This window comes from Oncorhynchus mykiss, chromosome 9 (genome assembly GCF_057628025.1).
Source record: "Oncorhynchus mykiss isolate SJ-2025 chromosome 9, ASM5762802v1, whole genome shotgun sequence".
Classification (NCBI taxonomy): domain Eukaryota; kingdom Metazoa; phylum Chordata; class Actinopteri; order Salmoniformes; family Salmonidae; genus Oncorhynchus; species Oncorhynchus mykiss.
Window position 1 is genome coordinate 46,094,899 of NC_143030.1, and position 19,122 is coordinate 46,114,020.

Here is a 19,122-nt window from a genome sequence, read left to right on the forward strand (position 1 = left end):
GGCCAGTTGGGCACACTCTTCCCTCTGGTGTTAATATCAAATCCCAATGCCCCAGGGCAGTGACGGGGACATTGCCCTGGCAAGGCTGCTGTCTTTCACATGGGACGTTAAAAGGATGTCCTGATTCTATGTGGTCAAAAATATCCCTTGGCACTTATTGTAACATGAGGCTGAACCATTACTCCAAAACTGATTGACCAAAGGAGATGCTTCCTCTAAACCCGCCTACACAGAATGGATTGATTGATTGATTGGATTTATACATCACCTTTCTAATCAGGTAATCAAAGAGCTTTTACATAGTAAAGGGAAACCTCACCTCATCCACAACCAATGTGTGGCAACTATTTTTTTCCGGAATGCTCACCACGCAACAACTAGCATGGTTGAGAGGTGAGGAGTGATACAGTGGGGCAAAAAAGTATTTAGTCAGCCACCAATTGTGCAAGTTATCACACTTAAAAAGATGAGAGGCCTGTAATTCATCATAGGTACACTTCAACTATGTTAGACAAAATGAGAAAAAAAATCCAGAAAATCACATTGTAGGATTTTTAATGAATTTATTTGCAAATTATGGTGGAAAATAAGTATTTGGTCACCCACAAACAAGCAAGATTTCTGGCTCTCTGCTTAAGCCAGTAAATGTCCAGGCCCGTCTGAAGTTTGCTAGAGAGCATTTGGATGATCCAGAAGAAGATTGGGAGAATGTCATATGGTCAGATGAAAACAAAATATAACTTTTTGGTAAAAACTCAACTCGTCGTGTTTGGAGGACAAAGAATACTGAGTTGCATCCAAAGAACACCATACCTACTGTGAAGCATGGGGGTGGAAACATCATGCTTTGGTGCTGTTTTTCTGCAAAGGTACCAGGACGACTGATCCGTGTAAAGGAAAGAATGAATGGGGCTATGTATCGTGAGATTTTGAGTGAAAACCTCCTTCCATACCTCCTTACATCAGCAAGGGCATTGAAGATGAAACGTGGCTGGGTCTTTCAGCATGACAATTTTTATTTGATTTTTTTTATTTCACCTTTATTTAACCAGGTAGGCTAGTTGAGAACAAGTTCTCATTTGCAACTGCAACCTGGCCAAGATAAAGCATAGCAGTATGAGCAGACAACACAGAGTTACACATGGAGTAAACAATTAACAAGTCAATAACACAGTAGAAAACAAAGGGGGAGTCTATATACAATGTGTGCAAAAGGCATGAGGTAGGCGAATAATTACAATTTTGCAGATTAACACTGGAGTGATAAATGATCAGATGGTCATGTACAGGTAGAGATATTGGTGTGCAAAAGAGCAGAAAAATAAATAAATAAAAACAGTATGGGGATGAGGTAGGTGAAAATGGGTGGGCTATTTACCAATAGACTATGTACAGCTGCAGCGATCGGTTAGCTGCTCAGATAGCTGATGTTTGAAGTTGGTGAGGGAGATAAAAGTCTCCAACTTCAGCGATTTTTGCAATTCGTTCCAGTCACAGGCAGCAGAGTACTGGAACGAAAGGCGGCCAAATGAGGTGTTGGCTTTAGGGATGATCAGTGAGATACACCTGCTGGAGCGCGTGCTACGGATGGGTGTTGCCATCGTGACCAGTGAGCTGAGATAAGGCGGAGCTTTACCTAGCATGGACTTGTAGATGACCTGGAGCCAGTGGGTCTGGCGACGAATATGTAGCGAGGGCCAGCCGACTAGCGCATACAAGTCGCAGTGGTGGGTGGTATAAGGTGCTTTAGTGACAAAACGGATGGCACTGTGATAGACTGCATCCAGTTTGCTGAGTAGAGTGTTGGAAGCCATTTTGTAGATGACATCGCCGAAGTCGAGGATCGGTAGGATAGTCAGTTTTACTAGGGTAAGCTTGGCGGCGTGAGTGAAGGAGGCTTTGTTGCGGAATAGAAAGCCGACTCTTGATTTGATTTTCGATTGGAGATGTTTGATATGAGTCTGGAAGGAGAGTTTGCAGTCTAGCCAGACACCTAGGTACTTATAGATGTCCACATATTCTAGGTCGGAACCATCCAGGGTGGTGATGCTAGGCGGGCATGCGGGTGCAGGCAGCGATCGGTTGAAAAGCATGCATTTGGTTTTACTAGCGTTTAAGAGCAGTCGGAGGCCACGGAAGGAGTGTTGTATGGCATTGAAGCTTGTTTGGAGGTTAGATAGCACAGTGTCCAATGACGGGCCGAAAGTATATAGAATGGTGTCGTCTGCGTAGAGGTGGATCAGGGAATCGCCCGCAGCAAGAGCAACATCATTGATGTATACAGAGAAAAGAGTCGGCCCGAGAATTGAACCCTGTGGCACCCCCATAGAGACTGCCAGAGGACCGGACAGCATGCCCTCCGATTTGACACACTGAACTCTGTCTGCAAAGTAATTGGTGAACCAGGCAAGGCAGTCATCCGAAAAACCGAGGCTACTGAGTCTGCCGATAAGAATATGGTGATTGACAGAGTCGAAAGCCTTGGCAAGGTCGATGAAGACGGCTGCACAGTACTGTCTTTTATCGATGGCGGTTATGATATCGTTTAGCACCTTGAGTGTGGCTGAGGTGCACCTGTGACCGGCTCGGAAACCAGATTGCACAGCGGAGAAGGTACAGTGGGATTCGAGATGGTCAGTGACCTGTTTGTTGACTTGGCTTTCGAAGACCTTAGATAGGCAGGGCAGGATGGATATAGGTCTGTAACAGTTTGGGTCCAGGGTGTCTCCCCCTTTGAAGAGGGGGATGACTGCGGCAGCTTTCCAATCCTTGGGGATCTCAGACGATATGAAAGAGAGGTTGAACAGGCTGGTAATAGGGGTTGCGACAATGGTGGCGGATAGTTTCAGAAATAGAGGGTCCAGATTGTCAAGCCCAGCTGATTTGTACGGGTCCAGGTTTTGCAGCTCTTTCAGAACATCCCAAACAATGATCCCAAACACACAGCCCGGGCAACGAAGGAGTGGCTTCGTAAGAAGCATTTCAAGGTCCTGGAGTGGCCTAGCCAGTCTCCAGATCTCAACCCCATAGAAAATCTTTGGAAGGAGTTGAAAGTCTGTGTTGCCCTGCAACAGCCCCAAAACATCATTGCTCTAGAGGAGATCTGCATGGAGGAATGGGCCAAAATACCAGCAACAGTGTGAAAACATTGTGAAGACTTACAGAAAATGTTTGACCTCTGTCATTGCCAACAAAGGGTATATAACAAAGTATTGAGAAACTTATTTTTTTCCACCATAATTTGCAAATAAATTCATTAAAAATCCTACAATGTGTTTTTCTGGATTTTTTTTCTTCTAATTTTGTCTGTCATAGTTGAAGTGTACCTATGATGAAAATTACAGGCCTCTCTCATCTTTTTAAGTGTGAGAACTTGCACAATTGGTGGCTGACTAAATACTTTTTTGCCCCACTGTATATACAAATTAGGTGGCTATGATGGAATACGGCCAGTTTGCCAATTTAGCCAGGACACTGGGGCTAGCACCGCTACTTTTACCATAAGCGCCACGGGATTTTTAATGACCACCGAGGGTCAGGACTTCTGTTTCACATCACATTCGAAAGACGGCACCCTATGCAGGGTAATGTCCCCATCACTAGCCTGAGGCAATGGGATTTGACCAGCAACATCTGATCTCCCTCCCAGGGACTAACCAGGACCAACCCTGCATAGGTTCAGTGGCAAAACCACAGTGGGATTTATGGTGGAGTACTGCTGGAATGAATAAAAAAACGTGCAAGTACAAAAATACATCGCCGAAGAAAGGGAACATTGAAGAAAAATGTTTAACTGAAAACGAATTGTCTTGCATTAATTTACAATTAATTTACTCTCGCATTTCTTAATAATTTTCTTTGCTATTTGTTTGTTGCTCTCAACACTTCTGGGTTGATGTTTTGCTTTCAATATCATTATTTTTCTTTGCAATACTAATACTTTTGTTCTCGACGTCATAAGTTCGGCTTGATGTTAAAATGCCACGAAAGTAACTCTAGACATCTGCATCCTACAACAGATCATCCCCCCCAAGATATCCTCTAGGCTGTCTCTCTCCTCCAAGAACCGGGAGATACTTCTGATATAAGAACGCGCACGGCAACCTCGGCGTCAGCAGCAGAGCTCGTGCCCTGGCTGTTTCTCGCCTCCGTCTGTGCGCGTGCCCCATGCAGGTCTCTGGATCGGAGGTGATGATGGCGTTGGAGGAGCAGCATCGCTGAGTTCGCTCCTCTGAGCCTTTGATATTATTATAATTATAACAACGGTCGAAATACAATTACTCGCCTCGATCTCCTAACCAGAAAGGATGGGGAACGAAGGGAGCATCGAGGGAGGCGGACAACCCGGGGAACCGGGCTCCATCTCTATGGCGGGAGCGCCTGGTTCCATTTCAGCACCACTGGGCTCTGGACAGCTCAACAAGCCCGCCAATGGTGCTGCTGCCGGGGGAGGAATGGGTGGCGGACCGGGAATTAATAGGTAAGACCTGTCATTAGCAACGGTGCAGTTGATGCCGAGTATTTGACAAATGATAGATTTGATATCCTTGTACACTTGACATTGTAAATGATGCTTTACATCATTTATATCGTCAAATACTCGTGTTGTGTTGTAGTCAGGGAAACGATGCTGTTAGGCTTTGGCACTTGGTTTTGTGATGCTTTTACGATTTAATTGGCTTTTGCCTAGCTGTTGGGACCTGTCATGGGTAGCGTTACCCCTTCATCAACTGCAAAGTCATTGGTAAAAAAAAAAGTATGTAGCATTAAAAGAAATGACCACTGAATTGTGGCTTATTTTGAGGTTGTCATGAAGGATGCTCGAGCTCATTCGTTTCTGCATGGGCGCTTGCAGAGTAGGATGCTTTTGTTGCTGCTTTGTGTGTGTGTGTCTGTGTGTGTGTGTGTGAGAGAGAGGGAGTGTGTTGTTTAGCCTAGTAGTATGTAGGCTATCGTAAGACATTGAAGTACGTGTCGCCACTCTCTCGATAATGATGTGCAAACGACCCCATCTTCAGATTCTGGATGTTGTGTGTACCAGCTCGCATCAGTGTTGGGATGGCTGGCAGAATGACATTCATTGGTAATGCATAGCCTAACAAATATTTAATTGAACATGCATCGAATAATCAGTCCTTTATATTATTTAGATTTGTGCATTGTGTTGTAGAAAGACAGACATATTAATGGCTTGATAATAATGTGTAGCTTAACACAGCATATCCGTCATTATATAATAGGTTAGATAGCTTCGAAAGGATGACAGCTCGTAGCTGCTGCAGGAAAATGACATTTCTGCATTTGAAATGAAATAAATTCCAAGTATTGACACACAAGAATGTTATTATGTAAAGTCCCAGTTGATCATAACGGTGGCGGGTTGGTATAACGGCATAATAAAAGTCCATGTGAACCTATCTAGTCACGTGCAGCGTGAATTGGCTCGTCACTCTTTTGCGCGATTATCGCTCTATTGGTGGTTGTATAGTTAGAGGTGATGTGTTAGGCTTGTCCCCTGCTAGGACATTTGGACACGAGTGTGACTGTGATATGACAACACAGCATATTTATTTTCCCCCTATTTTGTCACCTTCGTCTAGTCTTGTCATCACATTTTACAAACTACAAATCACAGTGACTAACTGTTCTGGGTAATAAGTAGGCCTACTTGGTCTGTGTTGAGATGAGGTGTGAAAGAGCTAATCATGCTACTGTGTGTGTGCATGTGTTAGGATGTGGGCCTACGTGTGCTCCCTGTAGGGAATGGGCCCCAATTTTCATGTTCATTATGACTGACACATAGACCGTGTGTGTGTGTCCAACCTGGCCTCAGGGTGTCGACGAAACATAGTATATGTACATTTGATTCCCTCCACATAGTATGATATGTTACATTCGGTACGATATGTATGAATTTGTGGATGTCCGTCATCCATTTCATACGATATGCTACATCCTGCAATTGGTATGATACGTTCCAAACTCTAATTCGTACAATATGTTACAAATTGGAACGAGGTATGATATGTTACGAATTCGAATTTGTTGTGGCTATTGGCTAGGTGGCTAATGTTAGCTAGGCTAGAGGTTAGGGATTAAGGTTAGGGGTAAGGGTGAGCTAACAAGTTAAGAAGTTGCAAAGTTGCTAATTAGCTAAAATACCAGAGTTGTCCATGACTTGATTCAAAAGTGCAACTTTTGGGCTGCTAGATGTTCGAGTTAAACAAGGCATTTGGAAAGTATTCAGACCCCTCGACTTTCTCCACATTCTGTTACGTTACAGCCTTGTTCTAAAATGGATTCAATTGTTTTTTTCCCTCATCAATCTACACACAATACCCCATAATGACAAAGCAAAAACAGGTTTTTAGAAATGTATAAGAAATAAAAAAAAACGGAAATATCGCATTTACATAAGTATTCAGACCCTTTACTCAGTACTTTGTTGACTCACTTTTGGCAGCGATTACAGCCTTGAGTCTTCTTGGGTATAATGCTACAAGCTGTATTCATGGAGTTTCTGCAGATCCTCTCAAACTCTGTCAGGTTGGATCGGGAGCGTCGCTGCACATCTATTTTCAGGTCTCTCCAGAGATGTTTGACCGGGTTCAAGTCTGGGCTCTGGCTGGGCCACTAAAGGACATTCAGAGACTTGTCCTGAAGCCACTCCTACGTTGTCTTGACTGTGTGCTTAGGGTCGTTGTCCTGCTGGAAGGTGAACCTTTGCCCCAGTCTAAGGTCCTGAGCGCTCTCTCTGTACTTTGCTCTGTTCATCTTTCTCTCAATCCTGACTAGTCTCCCAATCCCTGCTGCTGAAAAACATCCCCATGATATTGGCCAGGTGATGAGCGGTCCCTGGTTTCCTCCAGACGTGACGCTTGACATTCAGGCCAAAGAGTTCATTGTTAGTTTCATCAGACCTGAGAATCTTGTTTCTCATGGTCTGAGAGTCCTTTAGGTGCCTTTTGGCAAACTCCAAGCGGGCTGTCATGTGCCTTTTACTGAGGAGTGGCTTCCATCTGGCCACTACCATAAACGTCTGATTGGTGGAGTGATGCAAAGATGGTTGTCCGTATGGAAGTTTATTCTATCTCTACAGAGGAACTCTGGAGCTCTGTCAGAGTGATCACCGTGTTCTTGGTCACCTCCATGACCAAGGCCCTTTTCCCCCGATTGCTCAGTTTGGCCGGGTGATTTGCTATAGGAAGAGTTTTGGTGGTTCTAAACTTCTTCCATTTAAAAATGATGGAGGACACTGTGTTCTTGGGGATCTTCAATGCGCAGACATTTTTTGGTACCCGTGCCCAGATCTGTGCCTCAACACAATCCTGTCTCGGAGCTCTACGGACAATTCCTTAGACCTCATGGCTTGGTTTTTGCTCTGACATGCACTGTCAACTGTGGGACCTTATATAGACAGATTTGTGCCTTAACAAATCATGTCCAATCAATTGAGTTTACCACAGGTGGACTCCAATCAAGTTGTAGAAGTATCTCAAGGATGATCAATGGAAACAGGATGCACCTGAGCTCAATTTCGAGTCTCATAGCAACAGGTCTGAATACTTATGTAAATAAGGTATTTCTGTAAAAAAAGGGAAGGGGTCTGAATACTTTCCGAATGCACTGTAATCCTACCCATCCTCCCTAATCAACCAGCCTCTGGGTTTAGGATATTTACTAGCTCATACCAGTGACAAACGTAGCTAGCTATTTTATTGATATGGCAGTATACCAACAAAATCCAGAGATCCTAAGATCACAAAATACAATTTCCCATTGAGAAAAATCCGCAATCCACCCCTCCATAGAAAGCATGGCTCTGGGGGCTTCTCTGAAATGCCCCCAGATCCGAGATCGGATCCATGGCTGAAGTGTTGCATAAACCCACACTCGGCAGGCTGAATAGAAAACTCTCCCGGAGCCACAGAATAGCCGGATTACCGCAATTATACAGTAAGTGACCTCCGTTGCTGTCAAAACTGTTCTTTCACATAGGTTTGTATGATCTATAAGACGACAGCATCAGCAGTTAGCTACCAACAGCTTGCAGACGTGTTTACATTTGGTTAGTTTTATTAGTGTTATTTAGATGGAAGTAAATGCACTATAGCTAGCTAACGTTAGCATAGAGGTAGCCAGCTAGCTCTTTCACTGACCTGCTCACTTCCATTCTCACGGTATTTGCTGTTGCTGCTGGCTGTTTGAGATGCTTAAAAGAAGTTTTAAGTAATGAAATGTGCCACACATATTGACGAGTCGACTCCCAATTCTCCCGCCTCGTTCTCACAAACTTTTTCACAAACTTTTTACAAAGTTTTTCATTGATCGTGTAACGCTGGCCGCAGGATGTTGTGGGATTATTTCCAAAATTAGAGCTGATTTGAAGTTAACCTCAAACCCAACTTTTAGAACAACATTATAAGATTATAACAATTGATTTAAGAGTTTGTAATTTGGCAATGTGTTCTTGGGGTGCTCTAAATTACAGTAGACTTACTGTCTTATGTAACCATACCAAACATAACATATCATACAGCAAATTTGCAAGTGTTCAAATCTCAGTGTTAAGGTCTACAGTGTTGTGAGTGTTTTATCTGAGTGTTGATTCTAGTGGGGTTAACACCTGTGGGATTGAAATTGACAAAACATGCAGTGAATAAATTAAGTCTTATTTGAATCACAGTGGAATCAACACTGCCTGGTGTTGTTCTTACTCCACTGTGTCGAGTCCATTAACTCCATTAACTGAAAAAGATGTGGGAGGGGCATTATCATTCTCCCCAGAATGTGTTGTGGCAGGTAACCCTACCCCTAACCCCCCCCAAATACTGTAACACAACATGTGTTATTCCCTAACACTCAAAAGGTGTAACAGCAACAGCATTTAAGTTGCAATTTGCAACACCCGTGGTGTTAGGGACTGACACTCTAGGGGAGCTAGTTTGTGAACACGTTGAAAAGTGTTCGTTTAAATTCCGAACAGTGAAAATCATGTTTTTCCATCAAATAGGACGATATAGGGATGAATCCAGTTCAAAGCATGAAAAATAACTGTAGCTGGTACATTCATAAAGTTACTGGTCCCTTCCCCACATGTCAAACGCTTGGATTCAGGAGGTAGGCGTTACCAAGGATTTACTTCCAGCTTTATACAACGTCACATAAAGACGGAAATGTAATACACCAATGGTAGCGTCTAATCATCTTAACTCATTTAAATATGTACTGCCTTAAAACCGCCATCACATATGCGCCTGCGCCTTGCTTTGGCTTTGTTTACAAACCGTAAGCTACTGGTAGCTAGCTCAAGCAGAAAGTACGATCAAAGATACCGGTGACCTTTCATCTGTGGTGGGACTGCTAGCTAGCAAGCTACTTATGCCGGCAAGAGCACACTGTGTTGTGATTGGATGCCATACTGTGGAAGAAGAATGAAGACATCCGACAGCAGTGGCTGATTTTCATTTCAGGTGGACAGGCTGCACAGAAAATTATGATCATGTGCAGTGAACGTTTCAAGGGATGTTGCTTTATCAATTGGGGAGAACATTCGATGGGTCTTGCCAGGAAGCTAATCCTGAGAACGGAGGCTGTACCATCATTGACAGAGGATCTTGCAAGCGCTGAGCATAATGTAAGTATCAGAGTTGGATGAGTCTGACACGGTAGCCAACATTTTGAGGGGATCCGGGGTCTAACATTAGATAATGCAACGATGGCTGCTTTGACTTGTGAATGGTACATTTTCTGTAACACACCTGATAGTCACTATATGGTTTTTGTTCTTCCATCCCTAAACCCTAAGTGTCTGAGAACTGCCAGCGCACACAGCTGACACGAAGGAATGTTGTCCACAAAAGGAGTTGCGGGTATGTATAGTATTTGCAATTTACCGCTGAAATTCGTATTTTTTTCATTCTATTGTATTTGTATTTATTAGGGATCCCCATTCAGCAGCTACTCTTCCTGGGCTCCAAACACATGATCGCACAAAAATAAAAAAAAATAAAACAGTACATCACTATATATCTACAATACAAAATGTGTAATATGTAGCTTGTATCATTGGGGCTAATCATGATGATTGGGAGGGGTGGTATTATTATTTCACTTTCCATCTCCTGTTGTCTCTCCACTATCATCAAGCTGTAATGATAGACATTTTAGAAAATGCAACAACTACTCTGTCTGCACAGCTTCCCAGGCAACCACCACAGCAGGAATGCTGTGAAACAAAATGAGCTTTCCCAAGGCAAAGAAGGGGAGGGAGGGAGGGGGGGGGGGGTGTATATGCTGTGAAGCCTGTGAAGACAGACCCAACAAAACTGTAAGTCATAGTTATTCATTTCAAATCTGCATCATATGAGCATTTCAGGCACACAAACATTCCAAATACAAACATTAAAACGTTTCACCAAAAAGTGCGCAACCAAATATTGAATATTTGAAATTGAGTACTTCAAAAACACCAGAAAACACATTGTAGAATGAGTTGATCACTACGTCAATGAATTGGTAGCATCGTAACTCAGAACACTAAGTAAAAGGAAATGTAATTCACTAGCCGTATAACAAACATTTCCCTTTACAGTCTATGTAGACAGGCTCCTGGATCCCCTCTTCAACAATGTCCTCCTTGATCCAGAGCCAATATGTGGGGAACCTGTGCGAACTGTCCATCCCAGGAACCCTTTCTGCCCAGTGTGAGGTCTGACAAGGAGGAAGTCACAGCTGGATTTGTCCCCCTCCTCTCCCTCCCCATCAGTCTCTGTAGTTGGTTGTGTTTCCTAAAGCCTAAGTAATTCACTTTTACGCGATAGGATATACTTAGTTACTTCTCATAGTTGTTTTTCAAGCATTCGGACAGGAGATGAGTGTTATAAATTGTATGAATCAATGGGTCCTGCACAATGTAGGGCAGCCGGGGGGACTATGTTACGCTTTCTCTAATTATATATATTTTTATGTCAAATGATGTCTCTGCATTATTTTGTCACCTTTATGTGTTCATGTTGATCAATATTTCAACTATGCTGGCCTAATTGTATAAGATCAAATAAATGTCTGATCAATACTTACAGTTCTGAACATATTGTCGTTTATAATGGTAATGCAGAGGCACCTATACATTGTCCAGTTCATTTATTGTATGCAGTTTTTTATATGTGCATTCACTTATATCTAAGCTTCTAAGGTGACTCCGGCTTTACTAATCCTTGTGAAGAAGTGTATCAGTGAACTGTATTCTGTAATTAGTCACAAAACAATAGAAATGCAATTGTGTATTGATTCTGTTTGTCTGATATCCTCCAGGCCATGTTCAGCTCTGTTGACAATGAGAGCATTTTGCAGAGAAAATGGGTTGAGGCCTACTATTTAGGCTCAGAATCTCAGAATGACATGCGGCACATTGTTTACCTTGTTACCTGGCAACAACCACAAGGGTGTTTCAAAGAGCTGTCAGTCAAGGAAAGCTCATGAATATAAGCCCCACTGCCCACTCAGCCTGTTCTTTCAGTCTTCCTGATAGTTAGAGAGGAGAGTAAAGGTACAATTTCTTCAATTCTGAACATTTTAATAGTGTACAAATATGACAGATTATGTTTTGGTCAATCAAAGGAAAATTTGACTTGGGAGATAGGATGACAGTAATGGGGACATTTAACACTATTTCGGTGGTTCACATAATTTCTAAGAAACTGTTACATTTAACACTGCGGGTGTTAAAATTCTGATGTCAGATTTGCTGTGTACGTTTACTATGTTAGGTCTAGTCTGAGAGGCCAGGCTGGTGTGTCCAGGTCTTTTCCAATTTATCAAAAAAATCCCTCCCTTACAATAGCATCATACTAGGGTACTGTAGTACGCTACAGCATCCACTCCACTGCTCTATAAAAGGCCTAGTGGCTCCAAGGGGTTGAGCTGGTCTATAGTTTTTACATGCTTGGTCCTTGTCTTTGTCATTGAAAAGGGTTTGAAAATAGTTGTGTGTGTGTGTGTGTGTGTGTCTGTGCGCCTGTGTCTCTGTGACTTTAAATGCTACAACTACCTGCATTGAAACAGCAACCTGCATGGAGTGGTCAATGGTAAAGATTGTCTATGACCAGACTCCCTACTCATGGCTGTAGTGAATCATGGCTACCAGTATCCATATGCAGAGGCCAGAGGGGTCGCAGACACATACTCCGACTGCCAAAGATTCCAACTTCTACCATTTTCTGACCCAGTCAGGGCAGCAGCATTTAAAGCGCAGAGATTTTCCTTAACATGACTCCTAAGTTAACTTCCTCGGGGTCGGTGTCCCTTCCATGGGACGGTTGAGCTAGCGTAGGCTAATGCGATTCGCATGAGGTTGTAAGTAACAAGAACTTTTCCCAGGACATAGACATATCTGACATTGGCAGAAAGCTTAAATTCTTGTTAATCTAACTGCACTGTCCCAATTTACAGTAGCTATTACAGTGAAATAATACCATGCTATTGTTTGAGGAGAGTTTACAATTTTGATCATGAAAAATGATTAATAAACAAATTAGGCACATTTGGGTAGTCTTTATACCACATTTTTAACAAATATACAATGGTTCTTTGGATCAGTCTAAAACTTTGCACATACACTGCTGCCATCTAGTGGCCAAAATCTAAATTGCACTTGGGCTGGAATAATACATTATGGCCTTTCTCTTGCATTTCAAAGATGATGGTACAAAAAAAATACAAAAGAACAGTTGTTTTTTTCTTTGCATTATCTTTTACCAGACATTTTGTGTTATATTCTCCTACATTCCTTTCACATTTCCACAAACTTCAAAGTGTTTCCATTTCAAATGGTACCAAGAATATGAATATCCTTGATTCAGGGCCTGTGCTACAGGCAGTTCGATTTGGGTATGTCATTTTAGGCGCTGCGATGTCCAATTTCCTTCACTGTGGTTCACTGCCCAAGAACAGCCTCTACTTTTTATTCAAACTTTTTCTACATTGACTGAAAGCTGTGTGGTCACAACCCTCGTTACTTGGCTTATTTTTTCTAAGCATTGCACTGCACCCATTGCAATTTGGAGTCTGCAGAACTTTGCCAAGCATAAAACAAAAAATGTAGGCCTACTGTTTTACCACCATTAAAATGAGTAACTGGATTTTCCATTTAGGTCTGTTGATTGATGATTCCAAAGGTTTGGTCATATTTTTTTGTCTGCTTTCTGATTGGCTGGTTTAATTGGCTCAAATCGCTCCCTCTTCCATCACACAAATCATGATTCCTTCACTCCCATCTGTGTACTCCAGAACTGTGGGCTGTTGTAGGAGGCGAAAGATGGATTCAAATCTTCTGACTCAATGTCGGTCTTAGAGGGCTGAAACACTTATGTTTTGAATCCTCTCCTTCTAATTAAGGGACTAATTCAGACCTGGGACACCAGATGAGTGCAATTAACACCCAGGTAGAAACAAAAACCAGAAGTGTTTCGGCCCTCCAAGACCGGAATTGAACAGCCATGCTCTAACAAAGGTTTTTCCCAAACTTGGTCCTGGGGCTAAACCTTAATTCTGAGTTGGTTATTTGAGTCAGCTGTGTAGTGCTTGGCCAAAAATCAAAACGTGCACCCGGTGGGAGGCAGGACTGAGTTTGGAAAACCCTGCTCTACTGTAGCTGCTTCCCTTCCCTCTGACCCTGTTGTTTTTCCCTCTCATATCTACAAAGGATAGATAGATGTAAACAGTATGGTAATACCTTCACTTTCCCTCGGGTTGGACTAATTATGTCAGTAAGATAATTTTTCCTGCATAGTTATCAACACATTTTGATTGGTGTCTTCAGAAGTCTAGTCAACAATGGCAGAGCGAACCAGATAGCACATTTGGTTCCTTGGAAGTTGTGGGAATTTAAGTTTTGGGTCTCCCTTGATTCTGGGAATGAAGCCATATGTTTCCTGACTGGTAAAACTGCCTGTTTTTTTAAAATGTTCTGAGAATGGATGTGAAAATGTTGCCTCTTCTGGGAATGTATAATTTTTAGGTTGCAAGGAGGTTCTGAGAATGTTTTACTATGGTCCCTGAATGTTTTCCTGGGAGGTTCTATAATTATAGGTATTTGAAGGTGTTCTGAGAACATTCTCTAAATGTTGTGAATGTTTTGAAGAACAATTTAAAAGGTCATTTGGAGGTTTTTGAATAACTTCCTTAAAATGTTCGCTGAATGTTTCAATAAGACATGTATTAACACTGCTAGTGTAACTGTTTTGAAATCCAAGCACAGATAGGACAAGGACATTTATTTGCTTAGGCATTAATCATGCAAACACATTTTGTTTTGATTCTGGCATGCCGTCAGTGAGATTCAAACCTATGTTCTTCCGCTCTCTATCCATTGAGTTAGTCCACTGCACTCCACGATAGAACTAGCATGCCGTGTGGTTTTTAATTCATACGAAGTTGTTCATTTTAGTCTATTCAAAAGTACCCATTTTCAAAAGGAAACCAGCACTCATTAAGATCAGTTGTGGCTAAAATAGTGGGTGTGGCCAACACACCTGAACACACTTAACAAGATAGAGGATCGTTTTGTGACAATGACAACTGAATGTATGTTTTTAAATAACTTTCTTAGAACACTCTTTGAACATTACTAATGTTTTCTTGTAGTTATTATGGAATGTTTTCTTAATATTCTGACTGCAGAAAAACGTTATGCTGAAGTACTAAAATTCCCACAGAAGAACGTTGTTTCTTAACATTCTCTGAACGTTCTGAGAACATTACTTTAAATAGAACCACGTGTTGTGTTCAGCACTGATTGTTTAGTATAGCACCCATGATTTGTATCATCGATTGGACAGTATTTTGTTGATATGTTTTTATCGGAAATCACTAGGTGATTTGGTGGTTCAATTTCCGTTGTATTTTAGATGCTACTCATTGAGATAAATGTCAGCCTTAACTGAGAACAAGTGCTTGTTTGGTTCTTTTTAAACATAAACATAACATAATGAACTGGCACAGAGAGATTGAAAACCCCAGGATAAATACACCAGGGAAAATAAGTGACACCTGGAGGGGGTGGAGACAATCACAAGGACAGGTGAAACAGATCAGGGTGTGATAGGGAGTAAATCGTTAGACTACTGTAGGTGGCAAGACAAATGTTGCCGTGTCTAAGGGTAGTACATGCTAAATAAAGGATACATAAATGGGGTGGATTAAAGCAAATGATTAATGAGTGGAGGGAGGACAGTGGCATCCCTGTAAACAAAACTTATCGGACTGTAATTTAAAACTTTTCTAAGTAACGTTAGATGGAAAGACAAAGGTAGAGTATAGTAGAGATTTTAGAGGGAAAGTGTTAGGGTGGAAGGGAAGTGTACTGGGTGATTGTGATTAAGATGACTTCATGAGTTAAAGGAGACAGAGATGTAGACTAGTGAAGGTAACAAAGGAAATGGGAAGTCCGAATTTCAAATTGTTATTGTTTGGACTGATTTAAGATATAGCAAAATGAAAACTAACAAAATGTTTATTTTCTCTGCATTTGAATGTTTGCAATGGGAGAGTAGTTAGTGAAATTATGCAGTTTTATAAAGTATGAAGGTATCCGGATTCGGGAGTAAAGGGAGCTCCCAAATAAGTAAGGCCTGGCCATTTATTTGTTTTGCCTTACATTTTACCACGAACACCAACACGCACACAACACTCAATTGTTATGAATATTTGTTAAGTGGTGTTAATAACATGTTTGATTTATTGTGTGGGGTCTTTTTTTAATTTGGTTGTAAACTGGGTACGCAGAATGAGGGAAATGTTTGAAATGTTTTTAAATGGTTTCTGAGGGAAAGAAAAGGGATAGAAAACAATGGGGTTGAGATTTAAATGGGCTATGTGTAACGGTTTTCTTGGTGAGAAGGAGAGTCGGACCAAAATGCGGCGTGTCTATTGCAATCCATGTTTAATGAAGTAACACACTAAACACAAACACTATCAAAACAATAAACTTAACGAAAACCGAAACAGCCTATACTTGTGTAACCTAACACAGAACAATGACACTAAGGACAATCACCCACGACAAACTCAAAGAATATGGCTGCCTAAATATGGTTCCCAATCAGAGACAACGATAAACACCTGCCTCTGATTGAGAACCACTTCAGACAGCCATAGACTTAGCTAGAACACCCCACTAGCTACAATCCCCATAAATACACACCACATACAAAAACCCATGCCACACCCTGGCCTGACCAAATAAATAAAGATAAACACAAAATACTTTGACCAGGGTGTGACAGAACCCCCCCCCTAAGGTGCGGACTCCCGAACGCACCTCCAAACAATAGGGAGGGTCCGGGTGGGCGTCTGTCCATGGTGGCGGCTCCGGCGCGGGACGTGGACCCCATTCAATCAATGTCTTAGTCCCTTCTCCTCGCGTCCCTGGATAGTCCACCCTCGCCGCCGACCATGGCCTAGTAGTCCTCACCCAGAACCCCACTGGACTGAGGAGCAGATCGGGACTGAGGGGCAGCTCGGGACTGAGGCAGCTCGGGACTGAGGGGAAGCTCAGGAGTGAGAGGAAGCTCAGGAGTGAGAGGAAGCTCAGGAGTGAGAGGAAGTTCAGGCAGGTTGATGAATCTACCAGATCCTGGCTGACTGGCAGATCCTGGCTGATTGGCAGATCTGGAAGAGTCTGGTCGACTGGCAGATCTGGAAGAGTCTGGTCGACTGGCAGATCTGGAAGAGTCTGGTCGAGTGGCAGATCTGGAAGAGTCTGGTCGACTGGCAGATCTGGAAGAGTCTGGTCGACTGGCAGATCTGGAAGAGTCTGGTCGACTGGCAGATCTGGAAGAGTCTGGTCGACTGGCAGATCTGGAAGAGTCTGGTCGACTGGCAGATCTGGAAGAGTCTGGTCGACTGGCAGATCTGGAAGAGTCTGGTCGACTGGCAGATCTGGAAGCTCCATGCTGACTGGCTGCTCCATGATGACTGGCAGCTCCATGATGACTGGCAGCTCTGGCTGCTCCATGCTGACTGGCTGCTCCATGCTGACTGGCAGCTCTGGCTGCTCCATGCTGACTGGCTGCTCCATGCTGACTGGCAGCTCTGGTTGCTCCATGCTGACTGGCTGCTCTGGCTGCTCCATGCTGACTGGCTGCTCTGGCTGCTCCATGCTGACTGGCTGCTCCATGCTGACTGGCTGCTCCATGCTGACTGGCGGCCCTGGCTGCTCCATGCTGACTGGCGGCCCTGGCTGCTCCATGCTGACTGGCGGCCCTGGCTGCTCCATGCTGACTGGCGGCCCTGGCTGCTCCATGCTGACTGGCGGCCCTGGCTGCTCCATGCTGACTGGCGGCCCTGGCTGCTCCATGCTGACTGGCGGCCCTGGCTGCTCCTTGCAGACTGGCGGCCCTGGCGGCTCCTTGCAGACTGGCAGCTCCTTGCAGACTGGCAGCTCTGGCGGCTCCTTGCAGACTGGCAGCTTTGGCGGCATCCTGCAGACAGGCAGCTCTGGCGGCTCCTTGCAGACTGGCAGCTCCTTGCAGACTGGCAGCTCTATGCAGACTGGCAGCTCCTTGCAGACTGGCAGCTCTATGCAGACTGGCAGCTCCTTGCAGACTGGCAGCTCCTTGCAGACTGGCAGCTCTATGCTAACTGGCAGCTCTATGCTAACTGGCAGCTCTATGCTAACTGGCAGCTCTATGCTAACTGGCAGTTCTGAACAGGCGGGAGACTCCGGCAGCGCTGTAGAGAAGGAAGGCTCTAACAGCGCTAAACAGGCGGGAGACTCCGACAGCGCTGGAGAGGAGAAGGGCTCCGACAGCGCTGGACAGGCGAGGCGCACTGTAGGCCTGATGCGCGGTGCTGGCGGTACTGGGCCGAGGACACGCACAGGAAGCCTGGTGCGGGGAGCTGCTACCGGAGGGCTGGGGTGTGGAGGTGGCACAGGATGGGTTAGACCGTGAAGGCGTACTGGAGATCTTGAGAGCGGTGCTGGCACAGGACGTGCAAGGCTAGGGAGGTGCACAGGAGGCCTGGTACGTGAGACTGGCACCATCTTCACCAGCCGACTAACACGCACCTCAGGACGAGTATGGAGCGCTGACCCAGGTGCCATCAAATCCCCGACACGCTCCGTCGGGCGAATTCCATGTTTAAAACACCAACACAGCAACTCCCTCATTTCTCTCTCCTCCAATTTCCCCATTAACTCCTTCACAGTCTCTGTTTCGCTCACCTCCAACACCGGCTCTGGTTCTGGTCTCCTCCTTGGCTCCTCACGATAAACAGGGAGAGTTGGCTCAGGTCTGGCTCCTGACTCTGCCACACTCTCCCTGAGCCCCCCCCCCCCAATAAATTTTTGGGGCTGACTATGGGGCCTCCGTCCGCGCCGCCTTGCTTGCTTCGCAAACTCCATTCTCCTATATCCTTCCGCGCACTGCTCCATCGAATCCCAGGCGGGCTCCGGCACTCTCCCTGGGTCGACCGCCCACCTGTCTATCTCCTCCCAAGAAGTATAGTCCATACTGTACTCCACTTTGGGCTGTTCCTGCCTGTTGACACGCTGCTTGGTCCCTTTGTGGTGGGTGATTCTGTAACGGTTTTCTTGGTGAGAAGGAGAGTCGGACCAAAATGCGGCGTGTCTATTGCAATCCATGTTTAATGAAGTAACACACTAAACACAAACACTATCAAAACAATAAACTTAACGAAAACCGAAACAGCCTATACTTGTGTAACCTAACACAGAACAATGACACTAAGGACAATCACCCACGACAAACTCAAAGAATATGGCTGCCTAAATATGGTTCCCAATCAGAGACAACGATAAACACCTGCCTCTGATTGAGAACCACTTCAGACAGCCATAGACTTAGCTAGAACACCCCACTAGCTACAATCCCCATAAATACACACCACATACAAAAACCCATGCCACACCCTGGCCTGACCAAATAAATAAAGATAAACACAAAATACTTTGACCAGGGTGTGACACTATGTAAACACTAATAATTAGGAAGAAGTTTATAATTTAGCAATAGTCCTATGTGTGATTTAGAACACGAGAAGGAGAGAGGGAGTGCTGCCCCTGAATGAGGGACACCTGTCTCTAGTCTATTTTATCAT

The 19,122-nt window shown here is 44.0% G+C and overlaps 1 protein-coding gene across 2 annotated transcripts in view; it reads left to right on the forward strand.

The window, feature by feature from the left end:
• Positions 1 to 4,137: 4,137 nt before the first annotated feature.
• LOC110532096 (protein bassoon) overlaps positions 4,138 to 19,122 on the forward strand; it is a 200,593-nt gene continuing 185,608 nt past the window's right edge. For both annotated transcript variants that reach the window (XM_036988011.2, XM_090184322.1), the window contains exon 1: positions 4,138 to 4,480. In XM_036988011.2, the coding sequence (XP_036843906.2) occupies positions 4,308 to 4,480 (173 nt within the window). In that variant the 5' untranslated portion in view covers positions 4,138 to 4,307. The remainder of the gene's footprint in view (positions 4,481 to 19,122) is intronic.